At 39.1% G+C, this 16,160-nt stretch overlaps 1 protein-coding gene across 1 annotated transcript in view; it reads right to left on the bottom strand.

Moving 5' to 3' along the window:
• WNT2 (Wnt family member 2) overlaps positions 1-15,000 on the bottom strand; it is a 160,266-nt gene extending 145,266 nt beyond the window's left edge. The window contains exon 1 of the mRNA XM_073619830.1: positions 14,577-15,000. Within this exon, the coding sequence (XP_073475931.1) occupies positions 14,577-14,710 (134 nt within the window). The 5' untranslated portion in view covers positions 14,711-15,000. The remainder of the gene's footprint in view (positions 1-14,576) is intronic.
• Between the last annotated feature and the right edge of the window lie 1,160 nt (positions 15,001-16,160).

The following is a 16,160-nucleotide window of genomic DNA, read 5'->3' as shown; positions in this document are numbered from 1 at the left end:
CCAGATTTAAGAGTTATTTCTTAGCGATGGTATTAAATAGAATATCGGACTAGAAATACCATAAAAAGTCTAAGCTATGGGTACAACTAAAACTAGACCTAAGCGGTGTGGACTTGTTCCCTCAGATATGGATACCCAGGAAATTCCGGAAGCTATCCTTGAACACTTCACCACTTACTTGGTCGACTCTTGAGATATGGGACTCACTATGCCAAACACACAAATGGCTTTATAACTCTCCTATAACGCAACTAAGGGGACATGCCTACTCCTCTCCAGGGAACCTTGACCCTAGGTTCCGCACTTGGATTTCTACGACACCGGTTCTACTCCACTAAGTAACAACTACCACTGGTATTCTACCTATCTCTACACTCTTACCATCTTCCATGGTATCATTCATAGACCGGTGGAAATACAAACAGCTCTCCATGTTCATTAAATCTCTACCAAAGCCACTATGTTCACTATCGAATCTAACTCCGGTGGAAAATGTCCTTTTCAGTAATTAACCGTCTGAGAATCCTGTCTCCTACTTCTACCAGGCACTGTTTTCACTAACCTCAAAGGAATGGCCTTCCTTCTTATCTAAATGGGAACAAGATCCCCTCTCGGAAACGATCAACGATTTTCCAATTAGCCCACACCTCTTCAATAGCCTCCAAAACAGCGGAGGTAAATTGTAAATTGTTAACGAGGTGGCATCATGCTCCAGTGGTGCTTCATAAAGTCATCCCGTCCATATCAGCACTCTGTTGGCGAGGATGCGGTGAGCAGGCAACCCACGCTCATGTCTGGTGGTTGTGCCCGCGCATTCGTCCATATTGGTCTACCATACTATACTGGTTCAAAGAGATTCAGGGCTCAGAAGTTCCCAATGACCCATTGGTGATATTGTTTTTAACTGTACAGGCAAGTCAGTGGAACCATATAAAAATGCTATAACACCACATCACTTGAACGTGGCTAAGTCGCTTATACCTAGACTCTGGAAACAACCGACTATTCCAACCCTACGCCAATGGATACTGGAAGTAGACCATATATATCACATGGAAGATCTCACTTACTCCCTTAGAAATAAATCTGATTTAATTTATTGTGTACCTCGGTGTTAGGTCAAGGCAGGACAACCCCCCCTCCATTTCTTTCTTTTCTCTATTTCTCCACCTCTACCTACTAAACTTTCCTATCACATATAGTTTTCATTAACCTTTATATGAGGTATGTTTTGCCCTTCAATGGCATTTTATGTTTTATGGTGGTTTAACAGTGGAAGGTGGTGTAGGAGAAAAAATGTGACAAATGGAACTTAAATCAAGCATGACCAATGAAAACACAAGTGAGGTAAGTCCTAGAAAAGAAAGGGAGAGGGACCCCCAACAGAGACAAGTAGATAGGAGGATTGGTGAAGGATGAGGCAAAGAACAAAGTGGGGAAACCAGGGATATTACCTGCTATCCAGGCTGAGAAACATGTGGCGTGTGTTGTCCTGTGAGGTGAGAACTAGCCAAAAACCTGAACCGCCCATGGATGGCGCCCATATATGAGCGCCGCTGCTGGAAAACTCTGCCAACATCACGCACGCGAGCACTCAGTAAGAGGAGGCGCCTATGCTAATGCGGAAGAGCCGCTTGGTAGTTTGGCTCCAAAACCACCTCCCATGCCATTCGTAGCTGGGTATTTACCGGCACAGCGGCGTCACAAGGACGCTTTATCTGTAAGCTAGTTACAACAATTATAAAACAATTATAAAATATATCTTTAGTAAAAAGCACACGATCAATTCATAAACGAAACCACCAACTACAAAGCCATGTATAATGGCAACACAGCAACAATACAGGGTGGTGTCACAACAGGGTATCTTGATGTATTGGGGATTGTAGATTTTTTTTTAAGTTGTTCAGAGCCATATTGTCATGCTCCTGAGGAAGCAATCTTTATCAGGAAACGTGTAGAGCTGGTTTCATCTACAAGCCGCAATACATCAAGATACCCTGTCGGGGCATTAGCCATTCGCAGCTATGAATGCTTATAGGCATACCAGTTGACTTATTCCCTTGAGGAAGTAGCATGGCCAGTTCAAAAGGAGTATCCTTTTAATTTCAAAAGCTTAAAGTGTAACTAATAGGCAAAATTTTTTTTTTCTTTAGGATAGCGTGGAGGAGGATTATAACACCCGTCAGTCTGTCGGTCTGTGCCCCTGTTAGGGGGATTCACCCTCTGTAGTCCTATTTACTGTTATTATCAAGAGTGAAAGTAACAGAAAATCCTAAATTTTGGGTTTTCACCAGAACAGTAATAATTTGGAAACCTTATCATCGGACATTCTGTTGACATTGGTGACACACTTGGATTCCCTTACTTTGGAGGACTTCCTCTCATTTCCTGTTTTGGTTATGGGACAGGAAGTGAAGACTAATCTTGCCAACGGGACACAAATGGAAGAAAAAAATCTGACAGGGGTACTCTATCCAAAAAAAAAAAAAGTTTTGCCTTTAAATACACTTTAAAAAACCTTTGGGGGAATTCATTAAAAGTATCTGCAGCACTTTTATGGCTGTATGGTCTCTTTAGACATCCCATGCCAAATTTAGGAAAGCATTGCAAGTTTCATTAACAATTCTGACATGGGTCAGATTCATGTACTAATTTTACAATGCATTCACTTTTGCATCATTTTACAACCACGGTTATTAACCACTTCAATACCAGGCACTTTCGCCCCTTCCTGCCCAGGACAATTTTGAGCTTTCAGTGCTGTTGCACTTTGAATGACAATTGCGCGGTCATACAACACTGTACCCTAAATTTTTATAATTTTCTTCCCACAAATAGAGCTTTCTTTAAGTTGTATTTGATCACCTCTGCAGTTTTTATTTTTTGCTAAAAAAGACCGACATTTGTGAAAAAAGAAAAAAAAAGTTTTTCTTTGTTTCTGTTATAAAATGTTGTTTTCTCCTTCATTGAGGGGCACTGATGAGTCGGCACTGATGGGCACTGATGAGTTGGCACTGGTAAGGTGACACTGATATGTAGAATTGATGGGCACTGATTTTCTGCACTGATGGGCACCGATAGGTGGCACTGATATGCAGCACTGATGGGCACTGACAGGCGGCACTGATAGGTGGCATTGATGGACACTAATAGATGGCACTGATGGGCAGCACTAATTGGGCAGGTACTGACAGGTATTAATGCTGGGCACTGATTGGCACTGTGATGGACCCTGATTGGCACTGTGGTGGGCTCTAATTGGCACTGTGGTGGGCACTGGCAGACTTTATTATTGGGGCACTGCTGAGCACTGATTTGCACATCTGATGGGGTTGTGCTGATAATCAATGTGCTGATTATCAGCACAGATCCCCCTCTGACAGGGAGAACAGCCGATCAGCTCTCCCTGTCAGCGCGATCCGAGGAATGCCGTTTACCAGCACTTCCTGGTTCTCGCGATGATCAGCTGTGATTGGTCACGATTGGAGATGTGGCATGTCAGACTGACACACCGCACTCGTGATCGCCACGCTTCTTGCGGGCGCACGCCGGCATGCTATCCTGCTGCACATCATATGACACCAGGTCAGGATAACAGAACCACTTCCCTGCTGTCATTCTGTTATAGGCCGGGCGGAAAGTGGTTAAATTCAAAAAGAACATTCAGTTCTTAGATAACAAAACTGGAGGTAAGTAAGACCAATGAATCAATGATGCAGATCGAACACGGACAGTGGGCAGAACCCAATTAAGATGCTGAGTAACTAGTTCCCCAACAGGTCTGCCTTCCCTGTAATTGATAGCAGATGATAGCGAGTGGATTTCATAGCCACTGTTGGTCAAAATAGCAGCTATGGAATCCACACATTGCCACTTGCTGTCAATCAACAGCAGGGCAGATCTAATGGGGAACAGTCTCACAGAGTTTCCCATCAGGCTTCACCCAACCCACAACAAACTCCTCGACCATATTCCTGTTTGGCCAGGCAGGAAGCTCAGCATTAGTGAGCTGCACTTAGGAAGGAGTGTCCAGTTTGGCCATTTCAACTCCAGTGCTGGCCTCCATGCGAGCATTGCAAGCATTGACAATTGTGGTGTAGAGGCCTGACAGAATTTTTTAAATGAAATTTAAGGATTTCTTGCAAAAACATTTTTTAAAGTGTTCCACTTGGTTTATATTGCTAAACATTACATTAATTTTTTTTTTTTTTTTTTTAAAGGCAGACTTATGTTTTGAACAAAGTAATCACATGTTTTATTTTTGGCAATCTTGATCCTTTTTACAGAGAAGTTTTAGTTTAACTTTTAACACAAGAAATTATGGAATTATTAGAGAATCTTTCAAAAATGGTGTTAGGGGTCAGTTTTATAATTTGTTAATTTACTATGCCTAAAGTAATTTGCAGTTCTTTGAAAAGTTTCTAATGTATTTTACTGTGCTTGAGATGTGATGATTCTGCAAAGAGTTTAAAAAATAATAATACTTTAAAACTCAGCATATATTTAAGCAAGCACTAAAATGTTTCATTTTCCAGTAATAGCCACAAAAATATTCTTACTTTGTGTTAATTACATACTGGAGTTCAGAACAGAAAGAGAAATTGTTGTGCATTGCATTTTATAGTTCATCCTTAAATATTTTTTTTGTTCATATTCAAATCTACATTTCCCAGCCAACTATCCTGAACAAGTACTCTGCAGAGTATCAAATACTCAGTAATGTTATCTTTTACTGCTGTAGCTAGTAGTAATGTACAACATACCTAACAACAATAAATAAATACATAAAATTACACTATTGCAAAGAGAGAAGGGGTGCTTCAAAATAAACTGCAGAGTACATGGTACTTATGCTCATAAGTGCGGCTTGCCAGATAATTGGTTACAAGCTGGCCCCCTGTTGCTCGGGACTGCACAGATATCCAGCAACCCAAATTGTGTGAGCACTTGCTGGGCAACTTTGTTGATTCACACGTTGCACACCCATGAGGTCAATTTTACCTGTTCTCAAATAAATCAGTGTCAGTGGGTACCAGGGCAATTGTGCTACAAAGGCATTCTAAAATTGACTGGCCTGGATTGGCATGTAGAGAAGTGGGCTATCCAATAAGGCAGTAAGGTCCTTGATGACAAAGTGAACTTTTGAGAACACGATCACAGCTATGGATGGAGCAGTCTACCACCAAAGAGGTAAAAGGTGATTTCTGGGGGAGGCTATTTATTTTCAGACACACAATGCTTCTTTACAGTAGCCTTATAAAAAATAAAAACTGGGCAGATGATCATTTTCACAAGCTGAAAGGGTCAACACTCTTGAAGGCATCTGCACAGCTCATCCATTTAGTGATCTACTAGGATAGTTTTGTTATTGAGGATGTTTTTACACTACAAGAGAGATTGTGTCCGAGGGATTTTTGGCCCAATAACGTTTTGTTTTGTTTTTTGTTTTTTTAAAGCATCAGACCCTTAAAAAAAAAAACAAACATTCAAAAAAATAATAATAAATAAAGTAAAAGAACAGTTAAAGCTGATCTGTAAGCAGATATACAGTATAAGACACAAATGAATCCAGTTCTAGCCTTACCTTCAATTTTCCACTGTTGTACAGGCATCTGTATTCTACTGAAAATACATATTCTGATTAATCTGCACACTGTGAACTGTAAACAATGATGATATTCCTGGACCTAAAATAAGGTATGTCATAAAAATGCAAAGGTTTATTTGAAAACGTCGTTAGCATGTTGGGACAGCAAGGAACTAAGGCCCCTTTCACACGTGCGGACCGTATGTCCGTATTTCATCCAACCGTTTTTGGATGAAATACGGACATACATGCATCCCTATGGGATAGCGGGTGTCAGCGGATGTACATCCGCTGACACCCGATGTTGTCCGCCTCCGCTCTCGTCCGATTCTGTGGACGGAAGAAAATCCTATTTTTCTATCCGTCTGCAGAGCGGATCGGAGGAACACGGACAGACGGTCCGTGTTCCTCCGATCCCCCATAGGGGAGAGCGGAGATCTGACAGGGCGGTCCCTGCACAGTGTGCGGGTCCCGCCCTGTCATCTGCCTGCTCAGCTGGGGAAAGCGGAGCGATCCCCGCTGAGCAGCGGATAAACACGGGGCGGATCAACACGGATCCGTCCCGTGTGAAAGGGGCCTTAGGAGGACAAAATCTCAGCTGATAAACCACTTGAGTTGAGACTTGGGAACACGTGCTTTTTTAACCACTTCAGCCCCGGAAGATTTTACCCCCTTCCTGACCAGAGCACTTTTTGCGATTCGGCACTCTATTGCTTTAACTGACAATTGCGCGGTAGTCCGATGTTGTACCCAAACAAAAGTGACCTCCTTTTTTTCCCACAAATAGAGCTTTCTTTTGGTGGTATTTGATCGCCTCTGCGGTTTTTATTTTTAGCGCTATAAACAAAAAAAAAGCGACAATTTTGAAAAAAACGCATTATTTTTTACTTTTTGCTATAATAAATATCCCCCAAAAACATATTCTTTTTTTCCCTCAGTTTAGGCCGATATGTATTCTTCTACATATTTTTGGTAAAACAAATCACAATAAGCGTATATTGATTGGTGTTCGCAAAAGTTATATTGTCTACAAAATAGGGGATAGTTTTATGGCATTTTTATTATTAATTTTTTTTACTAGTAATGGCGGTGATCTGCGATTTTTATCGGGACTGTGACATTATGGCGGACACATCGGACAATTTTGACACATTTTTGGGACCATTGGCATTAATACAGCGATCAATGCTATAGAAAATGCATTGATTACTGTAAAAATGTCACTGGCAGGGAAGGGGTTAACATTAGGGGACGATCAAGGGGTTAATGTGTTCCCTAGTTTGTGTTCTAACTGAAGGGGGGAGGGGACTGTGCAGGGGTGATGCCTCACAAGGGTGGGCTTGTGACACCTACGTCATCACCTTTTTGTCTCTTCGGAGATAGTGGTTTAGCGAGCGGCAGGTAGAGGAAGCCCGAGACGACGCCGTGATCTTGATGCTATATTACACCGCGCATTTATGAGCTTCACATTGTAAGTGCAATTCCTTTGATTTTAATAAATATCCCTATACATACTTCACTATGGGCGGAATTTTTTTATGTCTTTGAGTGCTAAGGAGTGCTAAGGATCCAGCAGCTTGGGACGCCTACATAGGTTTTTGGGAGACCGAATTCCCTATGCTTGATTAATGTTTTTGTCAGGTAAGGAGACTACATATCCACCTTGGGTGATCAGCTTGTTTGGAAGAAGGGTCCCTCATTTCTTCACAGCGTTGTGTTCTCATCAAATTTTTTCACTTGCATGGATTCTTTTTGAATATACTGGGACTTTACGGACTCATTTCATGTCACAGAATTCATAATTCATGGTTTCTCACTATTTTTTATTGTGTATTTTTACAGATCATTGATATTCAATTTATCTTTGATAAAACAATATTTCATTTGAATGGTTTGTCATTTTTAAAGTTTAAGATTGTATCCACAATTGTTTTCATATTTCACATATATTAATGCTTTGCAGTTTCAGTCATTGAGACCTTGCTTTAGTTTTCTATTATTTTACAGAATGTTCACCATTTCTGAATAATTGAAATGCACTTTTAATTTAAGAAATTCTTTTTGCAATTTTTCACATATTAACATTAGCGCTGCACCCACTCCATGTTTTTCATATGTTTGAGTTTTGTATATAGAACTTTTTGGTGCTGGCAGCTTAATATATTTTTGATTTATTTCAAATTTCCTTATCACACACAGTTTTCAAGCGCAGCGTTAAACCGTTTTTTGGTTTCTTTTTCAGCCCAGGTTTTAAACATTTAGAGAGATGCTAAAATAAAAAAAATAAAATTTTTGAGCCCACCCTCACAGGGTAACTCTTTAAAAGCGTTGCCTATGGAAAATATAAGAGTGTTGAAGTTTTTTCACTGTTTTACGGGTTCACACAGTTTTAAGACTTGACATGTTTGGTATCTATTTAGTTGGTGCAACTTCTTTTAGGCTGTGTTCACACTTGTGCAAATTGGAGCGTAGTAAAGCATATACTCATGGAGGGCCGTGTTTTGTTTGCATGGGGGTGCACAGAATTCCATGCATCCCTGTGCAGGCAGTCCCACTGATGTCAATTGGTTTGCACAGATACATTTGCTGCTCCCAATTTGACATCTGTTTGGGTGCAGGAGCATGTCCCTGAACACGCACAGTGTGAGATCAAAGACATGCACCTGTAACCACACAGATGTCAAACTAGGAGCAACAGATTTGTCTATACAAATACCCCATGTGAATTGGGGCCTTAACATGGATGTGGTAAGATCACTGTAGGGAGATCTTAGGCCTTGCTAAGACCATGCAGCATAGGAAACTATTGTAATATAATTAACCACAACATTTTTGAAACTGACTTTCACTGTACCATACACTCATTTTTTATGTAAAAAACAAATTTTTATTAGGGTCAGTTTAAAACCATTCCGTACATAAACAGTTCATCAGAAAATAAAATGGTATTGCCTCTACTCTGCCTGTCAAGTACCCTCTGAAAAGCAATCCACAGTGGGTCATTCTTCAGAGGCAACACGTATGTAAACAAGCCCTTACTTATACACTGGTCGGTTAAGTAAGCCGCTGCATCACAGAAAGGACCTCAAGGCATCTGATAGTGGATTGTTAGGTTTCCATACAACGTAATTAAAACAATACATTGAAATAGCTGATCAGTAGGAGTAGGGATATTACATAGGGAGGTTGCAAGTCGAGTTATGTAATATACCATTGTCTTTTTATGATTAGTTGCTTGTGTACAGAATAGTTTTAAACTGGTACTAATAAAAAGTGCTTTTTACATGAAACATTAGTGTGTGCTACAGTGAAAATCAATTTCAAACTTGTACTGTTATATGTTTGTGAATGTGGTACCCTGGCCTACCTGAAATTTTCCTTTAAATATGATTGTAATAGAATATGCATGAACAAGAGACATGGTAAAAAGCAGATGACTAGTATATACATTCATCTTCATTTATACTCAACCAATAAATGCATCTCAGCCATCCTCTGTATGAAATATTCTTTATGATGCAATATAAATAATACTTTCTATTAATTACAACTGGTCATCTGCATGAAAGCATCAGCATGATGAGCTGTCTGTGTTGCCTAGGATCCAGATAGCTCTCTGACTGTTGTTGGTATAACCTGCTCTAAAAACACAGATTGAATGATTAGTTACTATTGGCTGCATATTAGATGACCTCAAGGCAGATATGAAAAAAATGAATACAACTTTGCAATGAAATACTATGTTTTTAAACTGAAAGAATTGTACATATCTGAATTTGACTTGGTGTCAGCCTCTTGCAGTCCCCTGCACAGCAGAGTTCAAATACGATCGGAAGAAATAGCACAAGGAGCCAAACCACTTCATGTGCCGACAAGGAGCATGCTGACAGTAGGAGAAAGCAGAGTGACAGAGATAAGCTCATCACTGTGCTGTTGCTTCTTCATTGTCCAGTCACAGGCGTGGGGTGGGTACATGACAGCCCGGGCTTAGAGGAAGTGGGTTAAATGATGGTGGCTGCAATTTAACCTGGAAGACTGAAATAAGAAAAAGCAGTACTTTGTTGAACAGCTCTGGACTGAGGGAGAAATTGCAACAAAGCTGCTTTATTCTTTAGTGTATCCCAATCTTTCACTGGTTTTACAAATATGAGATTTTACAGTTTTATGTATGATACAATGATAGTTAGGAGTTAATTTCCAACATAATGGTGCAAACATGCTCTTCTGATGTCTACACAACACTTTTTATGTGAAACTCCTTTTTTCTATCAGCATGCAGGGCTGCTGTTAGAATTCACAGGGCGCCTTACAGCCTACCTGATAGCACCCCCCCCCCAACTTGTTTTATCAAAATGACAAAAAACGTGTGCATGTGTATGAGGTCTTAGGGGCCCATTTATATAGGCGCTGTGGCCTGTACAGTGTGAATCAGCTTTTTATTATGTGGCTGGAGCTGTGTGCAGGCAGCCTATGTTACACACTATGGGGACGCAAGCTGCAGTACGAACATAGCAGCAGGTCTTATGGTTACTGGTGCAGGTGTTTGTTCCCGACACTACACTTGGGTCCCCTCACCTGAACCTGCACACCTGTCAAACTAGAACCTGCTGCAGTGTTTGTACAGCCACTCCATCTATATAGAGTAACAGGCAACTCCAGTCGCACAAACAAATTGCTCATTGACACTGTATGGACTATAGAACCTTAATTTTTTTGCATTTTTTTTTTTACGATACTGTTGGGGGGGGGGGGGGTTGGTGAAATATCAGGGGTCTTAACTTGTGAGACAGATTAAGTGATCCTCAATGGTCCTCAATCTTTATCTCTGAAGCCTCGGCTATACAAAATAAATGATCAGAAAGAGCTCTGCACAGAGTCTGCCTGTTCATTCACAAACTGAAGCATAGTAAACACAGTTTACTGTGCTTCAGTTATAAATGAACACTGAGTGATTGGTACTGTTCATTCACTGTGTTATTTCAGTGGGCAGGCAGCAGAGGGAAGGGGATTCTGTACAGGAGGGGGTTATTGGTGCAGCGAGGGGTGTCTTTAGTGGAGCCAATTCCCAGTAGTTCCTCCCTGCAGCAGCTGAAAGCCGGCAGAAGGGAGAAGAGGAAAAACTGGCTTTCAGCTGCTGCAAGGGGTAAATGCACTGCATCATCAAACCGATCAGCCTCTCCTGTACAGGATGCCCTTCCCCCTGCTAGTCAAGTTGCCCAGGCCCCATACAAGAGGACTGGCTGTACCCCCTTATTGGTGCCCCCAAATGCATGGCATAACTTTGTTCAGCCCACACCACTGCATAGCATACTTTAGTTCAACCCACACCACGCAATGCAGTGGTGTGAACTTGCTATGTCTTGTAGTGGGACTGTGCTGGGCAAGGCTGCCTATCACACTCCCATCACACCTTTTGTGAGCAAGCCCTTAGTTGCATTCATCCCCAACACTACTCAAAGTGCTGAACTTCTAGTTTTAGGATTGGCAGTTCTGTCTCCCATACAGTGAAGGATAGCATCGCTCACTCCACCTTCCTCCCCCCTTGTTCATTCACAAAATGACTTGTATTCTTTTCTTTTCTGTGAATGGACAAGGGGAGAGGAGGGACAGAATAATGTCAGACTCTCCCCTTATCCAAAGAACATGTTTTAGTTATCTAGTGAGTTATAATATTTCTTTTCAAACTGCTCATTTCTTGTCCAGCATGCAATCTCATGGATATTGAAAGTTTTGCAACTGCTATCTTGTTAGCTACAAGTTATAATGTGTCTAGCGATATCTGGATTGAGTTTAGTCATTATGGCCCTTACTGTTTATTTGGCTAATATAGAAGATTGTAGGTCCATATCCAGAACTGTTACAATGTATGGCACAGACATCAAATGTGGTATCTAGCTATCCACAGTATCTAAAGCACATAGGTGATGCCAGAGGTATCCCTTTAGAAAACCTAAATGTATCATGACATCAGGGATTTATAACTGGCTTGGACTAGAGAGGTGTTAATGGATAATTCTGATAGATTGCATATTACTACTTTCCATTCTGGAGTGTCCTAAGATTTGTTCAAGATATGCTCCCATACCATGTTTATCAGCTTTTGAGAATCTTGTACAGCATTGAGTTTCTTGTCCTGCAAGTCAATTCAAATGGTGTCATGTCATGAAAGTGTTTTATTTGTTTGAGTAAAGATTGTAAGAAGGGGGATATCTGTGAATACATAAATATATATGAGCTGAGATTGATTAATGAAACAGTCCAGGCTTTGGCTCCCCTTACCATAAGGGCTCCTAATAGTTTTATTTTTGACTGGAGTTCTGATTTAGGACACACAGTAGTGAAAATCTGACTAGGAATCTAGACTTATATATGTCTAGATATGTACATATGTACATATACAATATGTACAAAAATTGCATATGTTCACTTCATGTGTTACCCTAATAATTAAGTAATTGTCACAACAGTAAACTACTTAGAACTACTGACATTTACTTTATGTAACATTCAAAACCATGAAAATTAAAGCATGAACAAAGATTGGCACATGTAACAAACCCAACTAGCAAGCGATCACCTTACACTAATGTATAAAAACGTATAAAGTTATTCACAATGACAAAAATGTTAGAAGCCAAATAATTACATGGAAAAAGACTGATTAAAGTCTGATGAAAACTTTAGCATGAACAAGCATTGCATGTATCCAGAAGCATATTATTAAAGAAGAGTCTTAAAAAGGGAGATTACATCATCTGTGCCCAGATGTTCCTGATTAGAAAACATACTGCAAAGGCACCTTAAAAGGCTTCTCACAAATGTATCTTTAAACCCTTTAAAACATTACCCCACCCTTACAGTTCCAATTTTTTTCAATGTATGTGACTAGTTTATAGTTAAATATGCATTTAAGAAGGCCAAAATTATAAAAATCATTTTTGTTCAGAGTTTAGCACTAACAAAGCTGGAAATTCTGCTATGGATGGACTTTCTTCGGAACTCTACTGAGAAATATTAGCTTGCCCAAGTTTCCTACTCTGCAATTGATATTGTATAGTCTCATACCCCTGGCTAAAAATGCAGCAGGGAGAGTGAGACCACCTTGCATTGCTTGCAGAAAATTCCTGTTCCTGCGCCTGCAAGATATAAGAAGCCAGTAGGTGATATAAATATACAGTAAATACTCAAAATAAATACTGTACTGTATGAAAATCAAGTGCTATTTAAAGGGGTCCTATTAAAAAGCCAAATCTTCCATCAGAATTGCCTATTTATAAAGCTGACCTGGGCTATATCTAAAATGGAAATAAGACAACAAAACTTTCCATGTTTTTTTTTTTTTTGCCAAAGATTTCTGATAAGCCACACTATACTGAGAACAACCCATTAGATATTGTGAATAGTTAAGGAATCTCTGCCAAGAGAGCACCATATTTTTCTCCAATTTTGCTGCACTTTCCCCACAGTTTTTACTTTTTACCATGCTGTTCACTGTTAAACTCTATTTGATTTTTTAAGCTGGAAAAGGATTTGGATTCAAAATGGACAATATCAAAAAAAAAAAAAGAAAAAAAGAAAAACAGTGATTATTTTTTTTCTATATATAAACCATCTCAGATGGAATAATAAAAAATACACTTTGGTTAATACACTGAAGCCCTATCAAATGCAATAATGCAACTACTTGAAGCCACATTTTTTATTTTTATTTATTTATTTTACAAAATGATCATATCTTTTTCTGAAACCCATGTACCTGATTCAGTTAAACCATTTATAAAATCTAGTAACTTTTTTTTTCATCCAGCTGTCATATGCACTCTATAGAAGCCATTACCAATAAGGGTTTCCTGAAATTCAAGGGTTCTTACAGAGGTTTCTAGGCATTCCTTGAGCTGTGGATGATTGACCTTTCATTTGATGGTGGCTACAGTTCCTGGCTCAATGCGACATAAAAGAGCCAGCAGCATGACACCAATGATCTTTTTAGTGGTCTGTAAGGGTGGCATTCTGACCATCACTGTAAAGGGAGTATTTCTCCCAACAGCTGCATTTTTTCCACTGCCCCTTACTGGCTAACTGGTTTTAGCAGGGCATCCCCTGAACTTGAAAATGATTTCAAGGGCTCCTTGGGGGTAAAAAGGTTTCCCTATAGAATGCAAAGTGTTAAGAAAATACACCAGAGAGTTTATGCATCCTGAAATAGTTAAGATAAATGCTGAGAAATAAATGAAGAGATGAATCTTGCTTATATGGATAATGTATAGGATGGTATTTGTGCCCTGCATGCAAGAATAGCCAAATTTCATGTTTTGATGTATCATCCAATTGGATTACATCTGGCAACCAGTGACAATGCTCCTGTGACTCAGCTATGAATCATCTACGCAGGATTTGTGTAGCTAAAGTATTATTTAGTGCATGCAATACATTTTCTCTTATCAAAAGTAATTATGAAGTGCTGAGTATTTTTCTACAAAGCTATAAGCAAAATACAGATTTAAAAACAAACATCCATGCAACATAGGTTACAGCTACTAAAACAATGCATACGTTACAAGGTGTACAGATACTACTATTTTACAGTGCAAAGAAAAGGATGAATTCACTAACATAACCTGCATGTCTAATATACAGTTACAGTGTACAGTCAATCCCAACAACCTAAATAAGATGATTACATGCACAGCTGATAAGAAAGCAATGTGGTATTTTTAAGTTAAATTATATGCTGAGGCATCTCTTGTAGTTAACAGTGAAAACAAAAGTAAGTGCATCAATAGACAGATTAAACTTTACTGCCACATTTGCATGACTGTTTCTGTTTAAAATTCAAATGTCATACAAAGGAATGAGTCGAGAGGAATAAACTAGTTCTACAAGCTATAGCATATAATTGCCCTATTTATGCTGATGCATTAAGAAAAAAAAAGTATCAGCCAGTAACCAACAATTCCTGTACTTAGCACCAGAGCTAAAGACTTACCACCATGAAGTAGTTGCTTCAGGTGTCACAAGCAGCAAGATGACAGGAGCAAGAAAACAGACGTCCGGGAACAAGGTGTTCATATTAAAAGAAAAACCTTCACAGCATATCAATGTTAACACAGAAAATCCCATGAGAAATTAAAAAAGACTGCTATGTTAGCATTAAAAAGCAACCAAAAGACTTCATAATATTCTGTGCATCTGAAGCTTACAATGCTTCCTGGGAGTCTGATCAGCTACTGTGATATGAAATTAAAAACTACGGCAAAAAAGGACTTGGAACATTCTCAAATGACTTCAGCTCTGTCTCAGAATCAAATGGTTAGCGGGAAAGAAATGAGAGGTGAGCTTATTTCATCTCTCCTGTGCAGTGGAAGGACTGTTCTGGAGCTGATGGACGTTGCATAAAGAATGGGTGGGTTTATAACACTGATGGATGGAATGATGTCAAAAGACAAGATGGGTTAGGGAAGGGAGGGCTGAGTGGAACACCTTTGATTGACAATTAAACCCTGAGGTCACTTCTGAGCAACATGAAACCCAAACAGTATCCGATCGAATGTAAGTATATGAAAATACTATATTAATACGATCCATGTGTCCCCCTCCTATAAACTGTAGTCCAGAACTCTGAAAATGTATGTACGTATAACTGCATTTCCAATGATAACATTCCTTCTAATGTCAAGTCATACTAAAGTAGATAAACAACTTGTGATTCTGTAAAACCGTATTATAATTAAGTACACTTGTCTGTAAATGGGACTGTTGGGCCAAGTAGAGGTTAATTAAATTATCACTGGTAACATTGCTAGGGCCTCAGATCATTTTTATGCACAGTACCCACTATTCAGTGACAAGAACAACATGATTTACAGATAATTTAACATTTGCCTTGAAACTATGAATAGCTTTTGTATCCTTAGCCTATAAGTATACATTACTTAAGTGCAAATAATTAGAGCTGACAAAAATCATGCAACAGTTCGATTTGATTTCACAGCTGAGTTACCCATGGAAACACTCAAGTTTACAAACTAACTACATTTTAAATGTGCAGCCTTTAGAAATCAGTCATCTAATAAAAAAACATTATTATAAAATAGTAAATTTCAATATTATATAAAAAAAATAAAAAAAAAAACTACTAGAAAGTAGACAACAATACTAAACGTTCATGTATCCTATCAAAAACACAGTAACATTTTAAAAAGTGAAAGCATGTGAAAGTGAAAGGTGAAATCCAAGGTTAAACATCTCAATAGTATAAACACACATTAGTGGACATCAGTATTGTGTATGGTCTTCTGACACGTAAATCTCCTGATTCATGATATATCCTATAACAGTACATAAATTAGTGGCAACAACTATCACTGCCTTAAACATTCCACATGATTACATTTTAGAATTTAGAAGAAAAAAAGAACAAGGTTTAAGTGATGCCATTTACTGGCTAACTGAAGGGATTTAGTTCAACAACTTTTAATGCCCTCCAGACAACTACTTTGAGTTAAATTCTCCATTCTGATGAAGGAACTAAGTATCAGAGTCTGCACATAACACGGTTTACCTTACCAAT

Source organism: Aquarana catesbeiana, linkage group LG03 (assembly GCF_042186555.1).
Source record: "Aquarana catesbeiana isolate 2022-GZ linkage group LG03, ASM4218655v1, whole genome shotgun sequence".
NCBI classification, from domain to species: Eukaryota; Metazoa; Chordata; class Amphibia; order Anura; family Ranidae; genus Aquarana; species Aquarana catesbeiana.
Note: the sequence above shows the minus strand (reverse complement) of the source record. Positions and strands in the feature narration are given on the sequence as shown.